At 36.6% G+C, this 9,348-nt stretch overlaps 1 protein-coding gene across 3 annotated transcripts; it reads left to right on the plus strand.

Annotated features, from left to right (window-relative positions):
• Positions 1-767: 767 nt before the first annotated feature.
• LOC113398566 (ubiquitin carboxyl-terminal hydrolase 3-like) lies at positions 768-8,326 on the plus strand. 3 transcript variants are annotated; one of them, XM_026637356.2, is made up of 10 exons: positions 768-1,036; positions 1,721-1,865; positions 2,146-2,464; positions 2,978-3,328; positions 3,571-3,719; positions 4,123-4,213; positions 5,049-5,180; positions 5,379-5,521; positions 5,949-6,095; positions 6,199-8,326. In XM_026637356.2, exons 1-10 carry the CDS (start codon positions 946-948, stop codon positions 6,359-6,361), a joined length of 1,731 nt encoding a protein of 576 aa, XP_026493141.2. In that variant the 5' UTR covers positions 768-945; the 3' UTR covers positions 6,362-8,326. The 3 variants fall into 3 exon arrangements, with proteins under 3 accessions (XP_026493141.2, XP_026493143.2, XP_026493144.2); XM_026637358.2 differs by lacking the exon at positions 768-1,036 and adding an exon at positions 1,130-1,278; XM_026637359.2 differs by lacking the exon at positions 768-1,036 and adding an exon at positions 1,183-1,292.
• The last annotated feature ends 1,022 nt before the right edge of the window (positions 8,327-9,348 follow it).

Here is a 9,348-nt window from a genome sequence, read left to right on the forward strand (position 1 = left end):
TTGATGATGAAAATGTTTTTCTGATATTTGCTATTCTTAAAGATGACTAGCTAACTGCAAGAAAATATATATTATTGCACAAACAGATGTCCTGTAATCCCTCATTTAATCCGACACGATCGGAGAGAGCTGAGGGCGTAGGATCAACGATTACTTTAACTTATATAACTAATAAAACTACAACAATTATTAATTAAACTTTCCAAGGCATATCTTCAAACTTCCACTACTAGACTCTAGGCTGGTACTGAGAATTTATCGTCAAAAAATGCAACAATTTTTATCGGCCCAACCCGAGATTAACCCCGAACTTCAGGTTTTGCGGCTTTATAAAATAGCTACTAGACCAACGAGGCAGTCAAATGTTAAAGGTTAATGACCTAGAACATTATAAAACTAAAATGGAAATACGGTAAGTAATGCAATATTTTTTGTATTATGAGTAAATGTATTGAAATCTATTATAGGTATGATAATTTGGATTTTTATTATTCAATCACCTCAAAATGGGTGAATGGAATTAAATGATTTCTGAATAAAAATGGCTTTTAAACCCTGTCCGAATAGAGATAGTTTATAAGTTTATACTTCTCACCCACGGGCGAAGTCGCGGCTGGAAGCTAGTTAAAATATAAACGTAATCATAAAAATAATATACAATGAAAATATAAAAACGAAGAAAATACACGAAAATTAAAACATGACACATTTTAACCGGTGCGCGTATCCGAACGTAGGGATTGTTGTTTGCGGTGTTTCGTTTGCTTGATGTTTTCTTGCTCATTCGCTCCTACTCTATGTGTGAAATGGATAAATTGCACTCGTTCGCGTTCGGGAGTACCATTTTGTGAATCCTATTTTATGTGCAAAAGGACTTACTTGGATTTCTATGAATTAAAGAACTTATTTTATTGAGTTATTTTTATATTCTAATTATTATGAATAATGGAATGTACCCATTTATTAGATAACGTTAACTTGGATAGCGATCTTTTCGGTGAGGAGACTGTGATCACAAAGGACTTTAATTGTTCAGGTAAAAGACGCATTTATTTTAATTAAATATTGTATTTACCGGTTAAAATGAGCTCTTGTAAAAATACGCTACATGAAATCCATAACGGGAGGTTAGTTTGAAAAATCAATACAGCGAGCTAAAATAATCAGCTGTTCATAAAGCGCGGAGCGGGAGGGGGCGCGGCATGGGTGACCGTGAAGATGTGATTGCGATGCGTTAAATAATCTAATACAATACGTTTCCTACCTATACGATGTAAGGTCTGAGCTATGTGGTTCATAATACGACCCGTTATGTGGTACTTTATTAATTTTTTTTTCTTCTCACTAAACTTTCGTATTTTTATTCGGTAGTCGACGCTTCTAACCCCCAATAATACATTTGCAACGGAACATAATGACTCATGAAGCAAAACATTAACATTAAAGCTGGCATAGATTTAGTTTTGCGTAGTTGAACTAATCTCTGACATCATCAGTGATTTGCTTACATATAGTTCAATTAAATCTGATCCTCCAGATGCATTTGTTTACCAATATTAAATGTTAGTATTTATACCTATACACAAGAGCCCAATTAGTAACATAAAACTACCTTTGAATTTGTTGCATATATTTGTTATCAATTTTAAATTTTGAATACCATTGATTTTGTGATTGAAAAAAATGTAAGTGTCTATGTAAAAATCTTTCTTAAATACAGAATGTGCGATCAAAGAGCAGAACTGGCTATGTTTGCAATGTGGTGTTGTCAACTGTGGCCGGTATGCCAACGGACATGCAAAACATCATGCCGAGTCACTTGACCATCAACTATGTATGAGCTGCGATGTGTACTCGGTTTACTGGTGAGATATAAATAGATAAATTCATATTTAACTTAGTGCAAGGGCTCAACTAATCACTTAAAACTGCTAGGAATATTAATAACACAGATAATAGTTCATCTCAATGAGTTTAAAATCATGTAATATAAAATTAATTTGTCTATCATTTATGTATATGAACAATTTATTTATCTGTGTAATTAATGTACTTAGAGATTTCATGCAATTAATAAATTAATGTTAAATTCATTAATATTTTGTTTCATATAACCCTTAGTATAAAATCCATTTCTCTTTCCAGTTACAAATGTGATGACTATGTTTCAAACGATGTAGATCTTCAAACTATAGACAAAATAAGGCAAAGTATTATGCATGTTAGGAATAATGAAGACGCTGAACCAAATAGCAACATAGAACAAATTGAAGATGTCAAAGACAATCAGAGTCCCAACAGTCCTGTATCAAATGAATTGGATTCAAGTGATAAGATTGGATTGTCCCCGAGTATCATTGAAGAAACCAGCATTGAAGTGACGCCGACTAGCTCATGTGATGTTCCAAGCTCAGAACCGAGTGTCTCTGATATGACTGAAAATAAAACATCAAAAACTGCAAAGGTAATATCAAAATTGTTTTATTGCTCAATAAATTTGAATAGTCATTAGCATTATCTATTGCTATGATAATGATCTAGATTATTCATATTAGATTTTAATTTTTATGTTTATTTAATCACATAACATTTTAAACCTGATATTTGATTAATCATGTTGCATACTTATTGAAGAATAGCCTCGCTACTCTAGGGGCTAAATATAAATAATATAAGGCCAATAAAAAGCTTGTAGGTATTTCTTTTAAAACATTCTCAAAAAAACTTAGAAGTTTGATGTGTGTGCACTCCCATGCCTCGGAAAGCCATTGGTGAAGCCATTGGTCCTCTGCCTGAACACTTTCCAGTTGGATGGGGTTTGTTGACTCATTGGATTATGAGAGTATGCGATTAGAGAGAGCATCTGTGTTTGTAGACACACTTGTAAACAATAATATCTCTTCTGTAGATGGTGAGACTTTGGGTTATTTATAAGAGAGACCAATAAGTCAGATAGTTTGATATTTTATTATTTTAGAATGCAGAGGAACCAGTGCGCAGCTTGCGACCACGTTCACGGAAACGATCTCATTCCGAAGACAGTAGCTCAGCAGAGAATACAAGTCAACCTTCTAGGAGCAAAGAGAAGAAATCATCTTGTAATGGAAAGAGTCAGAGAGAAAAGAAGATAGTAGGTTTAAAAAATTTAGGCAACACATGTTTTATGAATGCGGTGCTGCAGAGTCTTAATAATATACAGGAATTTAGTTGTTACTTCAGTCAGCTGCCGTCGTTGGAAATGAAATCGAATGGACGTAAAGTGTACCATTCGAGGAGTTACACCCGTCAAGAGATGCATGACGTTGTGATGGCAGAGGAGCTCAGAAAGGTGAGAGTTTATGTCTTGTTAACTGCTTTATAGAGCCGAGATAGTTCTGTAGATAAAATATGTTAAACTAATCTCAAGATTGTAGGCTCAAATCTGAAAAACTTCAGTTTTTTTTAATCTGTAGTGACAATATTGTATAAAAATCTGCGAAATCTCACTCAAAAAAATGTTGCCACAAATATGCCATTAAATTGGATTTAACATGTAAAAAAGTATCGAAATGAGAATAACCATCACCTCAGGTACTCATAAACCTGAACACGGGAGGATGCGGGTCGAAGGGCGCTATATCTCCAGAGTGCCTGTTCCTGGTCATCTGGAAGGTGGTTCCACGGTTTCGTGGCTACCAGCAACAAGACGCACACGAATTTTTGCGGTATATGTTGGATAGGTGAGTTAATTAAATGACTTTTTTTCCCTTATTTATTGACTTTATGAGTGACAATATATGAAGAGCAAAACAATCAGTGTAAAGAATTAATGAACACCAACCTGAATCAAAATTTCTACTGAAGATATCTATGTTATGGAAGTCGATAGTATTGTTTTTTCATACAACAAGGTGTGATCACTGCCTTCGTTCCCTAGTTAGCGGTATTATGAAAATTTGGTGGATGGGCAAGTGGACCACCTGATGGTGAGCGGTCACCATTGTTGATAGACATCGGCGCCGTAAACAATTTTAAGGATTCCCTACATCACCAGTGCACCACCGCCCTAGGGAACCGACGCTACGTCCCTCGCGCCTGTAGGTACACTGGCTCACTCCCCCTCAAACCGGATGTTTCCCGCAGACTGCACACGGAGCTGCAGCAGCTGCTGCCGGCCGAGCGGCCCGCCGCCTCCATCGTGACGGCCGTGTTCGGCGGCACGCTGCAGAGCGAGGTGCGTGCGGGACTTAACCACTTGGAAGATCTGTACTGGTTACTCAGACGATACCGAGAGCTGAAATGGACCAGTTGTTGGTGTATTGTAGCCAATGAGTACGGGTTTGAAGCTAGGCAAACCCTTTTCGTGAACATAATTGTGTTTCATGTCGTACTCGCTGGTAAAGGAAAGCACCGTGAAAAATCAAATCCTCTATGTACATCTGTATGCATAAACCCTTCAAAACTTTATAAGCTTTAGCCTTTAGAAAACCAAAATTTGCATCTTACTCCTACGTAAGCTTAGCGTGTAGGTTAGGTTACCTGTACCGCGTGGTAATGCTAATGCTGCATAAAGACGAATATCAATAATCATATAGACTGCCGACGGCCTGGGATTTATGGGGGCCAATAACATTTCACAAGTACGCGAGAGTAATATTTATCAAGATAAAAAAAATATTTTGTGCCATTGAGAGATCTCAGACTCTGGAACTGGAATCCAATAACGTTGAAATTCTAAAATATATATATAATATTTTACATAATAAAATTCGTCTATAGTGATATTATCAATGCGAAGGTAACACTCCGTCAGTCTGTCAGTCTTTTGCTGCCTAACCACTAAACCGAATTTAATGAAATTTGGTACGAAGCAAACTTGAACTCCTTGGAAGGACTATTTTATCGACCGCCCCCTAAAACGCGAGTGAAGTCGCGATCAAAAACTAGTATTCTTTTATAGTATTTAGTTCCACTTCTTGACTGAGAAATGAAAGCGAGACATTAAATAAACAAGTAAGATTTTTCGTAATTAAATAAGTTGAATATAGCTATCGGTTTTATACTTTCAGGTCCGCTGTCTGGCCTGTGGGACAGAAAGCAAGAAGTTCGACCCATTCCTAGATCTGTCTCTGGAGTTGCCCGAGTCGGGTAGACATGAGACTCCGGTGGCGCTCACTGATTGTCTCTCGAGCTTCGTTCAGGTGTTTCTTGTTTGTTATTTTTTATCCATTTATAAAAAAAAACATATGAAAACCTTGTCTTGTAATATGATTTTTTTTTATTATTAAACAGAATACAAATTATATTTATTGCATTAAGAAGTAATGCTGCATGAATCAATATATGTTTATTTTTTATAGTCTTATAAATTGTTTGTAAAATATGTTTTACAATTTCAGGTTGAAGAGTTAGCCGATACAGAGCGTTACTTCTGCAGTAGTTGTAAATGTAAACAAAAATCAACCAAGCAGTTTTGGATACGGAGATTACCCAATGTTCTATGTTTACATCTCAAGAGATTCCGGTGGCATAATTACTTTAGGTAAGTTTCAGTAGGCTCTAATTAAAGTTAACAAAACTGCTTATTAGATGCTTATTTCAAACAATAATCATCACTCCCAATTAATATCATACTTCCAATGGAATTGGACATACAAAATTATGTACATCTATGGTGACGTCATCGCCGACTTCAACTTTTATATATAGGCCATTATCAACAGAGAATATCTATCAGCGCCCGATATATTTCTAGTCTGTCCAGGCGTATGTGCACAAACATAGTACCCTATGTCTTGCTAATTTTTTACCTCCTGACTGCTATTGAAAATTCCATGTGAAAAAACTCAATATTTTTTTAACGTCATAATATGCTGTCGAACTTGTTTACATACCTATTGAAAAGACAAACATTTAAATGAACATATTTTTACGATTCACTCACTTTAATCAATTTATTGAAATTTTAGGACAAAAGTAGACACGAGCATATCGTTCCCGCTGAGCTCCCTGGACATGTCCCGCTTCGTGCTGGCCAACGTGCCCGACACGCGCCGCTCGGGCCGCGGCAGCTTCCTGTACGACCTGGCCGCCGTCATCGTGCACCACGGCTCCGGGTGCGTTTCCTCCTAATATCATTAGCATAGATTCAATGCGTTTATTATATTACGGGTATATTTCTGATCTATGCCGTACTGACGTGCGCCGTGTCCGTTGCAGCGCCGGCTCGGGCCACTACACGGCGTTCGCCATCAACGAGGAGCAATGGTTCCACTTCAACGACCAGACGGTGCGCGCGACGGACGCCAGCGCCGTGGCGTCGTGCAAGCCCTACATCCTGTTCTACATCCGCCGGGAGTTCGCGCTGCCCTCCGCCTCGTGACCGACCGGCGCGCCCGACGACCTCAGCTGCGAGCCCGAGCCCTAACGTGGCTGCCCCCTAGGTTTCCTGATTACGTTGGCATTTCATACGGAGCGGAGCTCACGCGGTATAAGTTCCGATCGGAAAAATGTTCGAAACAACGTCATCTCGAACGCAACTTGCGTACATTTAGAGCATGTCAACGTATACGAACGCAAATTTTCCTTTGGAATGCGGCAGTTCAAACATTCTTATGTAACTTCTCAGTGGAAAGAAACCAACGTGGGCTCCCAGCTGATGGAATTCCAAATGAAACTTTGTAAAACAGAAGCAAAGTCAGGAAACCTCTCATTCGCAATCCGCCTCAATGTGATTTGAAACGTGTGTCTGAGAACGTTTTGTCTCCCATACAATGACATTCGTAAGAGGATGGCTGTCAGAAATCTTAATAATCCTGATGCAGCTGTTGTTCGTTGTTAACGTATAGAATGGTGTGATTTCGAATTTACGCTCATAGCTATGGCATGTTCAGACTAGTGAAATTACTGTGCAGCTCATACTTTTTAGTCTTCGGCCAGTAAATATGTATTAGACGCATTATTATATATTAAATTCAATCTCGTTTGGCATGATCTTGGCACTCGTATTTATATATTATACTATTCGATTTTTGAATATGAATTAAGAATATTGGAAAAGTTTCGCTTATTAAAAATCATATATTCTGTGACATCTGAAAAGTTCTACTCATATCAACAATTAAAACTTAGGAAATAGGGGCCGATCAGTCTTCTTTCGAGTCTACTTCATAAAATGTGACATTGGCAGAATATTTCTCGTCTAGTGCACGACATTTACAGAAGTGAAAAAAGTAGAAAGATGAATAGGATTCAAGTAAAAAAATTTTTCTTCACGATTTTATCTTCACCATTGAATTTTGAAAAAAAAAAAGAATCACAGAGAACTAAGCTGGTCTGGATTTGAACCTGCGATCTTGTATGACCTACCTGTTCGAATTACTGGATCCATCTCGGCTCTACTAAGATAAATATCCTATCATTTATTTTCACGGCTGTTTTTTGAACGTAATTTAATTGACCTAAAGTCATTGATACTGATTTAAAAGGGCTGGTCTCTTTCCGGTTTTAAATATTCTTATTAGATGTCATAAATATAATTGACATGATAATAAAATAGTTGTTGATGAATTATAAATATTTAAGCTAATTGAATATACAGAATACATGTAAAGTTAACATTGATTCGTTAACAAGGCGACTGACCTAATTTTCCCGTAATGTAACATTCGCAACGAGACTGATGCCTTACGGTGTCATCTAAAGTGTGCTTGCAAAGACCGAGCCGTGCTAGTTACGAGCACAGTGCCTAGCCTTGCTAGTTGCGAGCAGAAGACCTGATCAGACGTTACCAATTTCGGTCACAGTGAATACTTCAGACGATAAAATTGATATTATATGACAATCATGCGATTAGTGTGCTCGCAACGATAAATTCTTTCAGTTTTTACTGACTCGAGAGATACTGACAACGAGGAGGACACTCGGTGCTTCTCGCTAGAGGAAGTTCAGATCGCTTTGTTGACTATATAGTGTTATATTACGTTAAAATAGAGGTCAGTCAACTTTACACGTCTGTTCATACTGAGCACTTTACACAATTAATACAGTTTGCTTCATTTATTTGTAAAATTTTTTAAACACGAATAATTGTAAAGCATGTCATTTTTACATTCCTAAGAAATATCTGTTTTTTTTTTTTAAATGTATTCACAGCGTTATACGCAGCGTTTAAAAGCTCGTTAACAATATTGTGATAAGAAAATGTGTGTAAATAGGACGTTTTGATGATTTGTGTCGTGAAGTGGTCTCTTTTGCAAGTACCTAATTGTTTAACAACAGGTTTATTTTAATTACTTCAATTACTGGAAGTTAATAGTGATTGAATTTAATAAATTCGCCAACTTAATTTTCTTTGTTTTATTTATATTATAAACAACCTTTATTTACAGCATAGTATGAATTTGAGGGCACGTTTAAAACATGATTTATCTTCATCAAAATCTGTTTCGAAGGAAAGATGTAAAGGAGGTATGTTAGAGGCTGCTGGAACAGTTCGACTATGATTAGCTACTTTTAAAAAAACTTTAACAGATTCATTAGCGTTACTTTCCTCATTCGAAAGGTTCTTTGTAACTATACTATCCACTGTATTGTCTATGGTATTTAAATCACAATCATATACTTCTATTATTTTATTATTGCTGTTACCTGTCCAGTTTCCTTCTAATTTCTCGATTGGATCTGATATTTCTTTTGTACGCGACTTTATTGGAGTATCCAGTTCTATTTCAACTTTTTGTATTTCAGTCGCATTTCGTTCATCGTTTACACCTTCGCTTATTGTAATTGTATTATTAGTATTATTTAAGTTAAAATCATTCTCCGTGTTTTCTAAACTTGACATTTGGCTCACTGTATGTTTATGTATGGTTACCTCAGGTTCACAATAGACATTATTTTGCTGGTAGCTTTCTAATTTCTTATCTATTAAATCAGCTATTTTACTTCTTCTCCTTTCTCTTTGTGATAAAGTACTTAGTTTTGATTGTGTGTTTTTAGGGATTGCATTTCGATTATATTTGTCCTCGCCTGACCCGTCTTCTAACCAACTGTTCATTGATTTTCGCAAAAAGTTGCTATAATTCGAACTAGTTTCGGTAATATCTGACATAGATTGTTTAATTGGTTCGGCTACCTCCGTTAGGGTAGGTAAAGGTGATGAAGGTAGGTTTAATTTGGGTATGAAATTAAATAAAGGCGTAGGGACTCGACTCCTGTTTTTTGTTTGATCATCGTCGTCTGTGATAGTGGAGTTGGTTGAATTGCTTGTAAAACTTGATGGTTCAAAGTCATTTTCTATTGAAATATTTTTAGAAGAAAACAACCATTTATATTGTTCTTCCTTGCAAATGTCACTGCATTCAAAAA

This window comes from Vanessa tameamea, chromosome 14 (genome assembly GCF_037043105.1).
Source record: "Vanessa tameamea isolate UH-Manoa-2023 chromosome 14, ilVanTame1 primary haplotype, whole genome shotgun sequence".
Lineage (NCBI taxonomy): Eukaryota > Metazoa > Arthropoda > Insecta > Lepidoptera > Nymphalidae > Vanessa > Vanessa tameamea.

What these genes read in the sequence shown, in the direction of transcription:
- LOC113398566 (XM_026637356.2), top strand. Translation starts at nt 946, where the DNA reads ATGGAATGTACCCATTTATTAGATAACGTTAACTTGGATAGCGATCTT. An exon ending in AAAGGACTTTAATTGTTCAG is followed by an intron (nt 1,037 to 1,720) that starts GTAAAAGACGCA and finishes TCTTAAATACAG; the next exon opens with AATGTGCGATCAAAGAGCAG. An exon ending in CGGTGGCATAATTACTTTAG is followed by an intron (nt 5,522 to 5,948) that starts GTAAGTTTCAGT and finishes TTGAAATTTTAG; the next exon opens with GACAAAAGTAGACACGAGCA.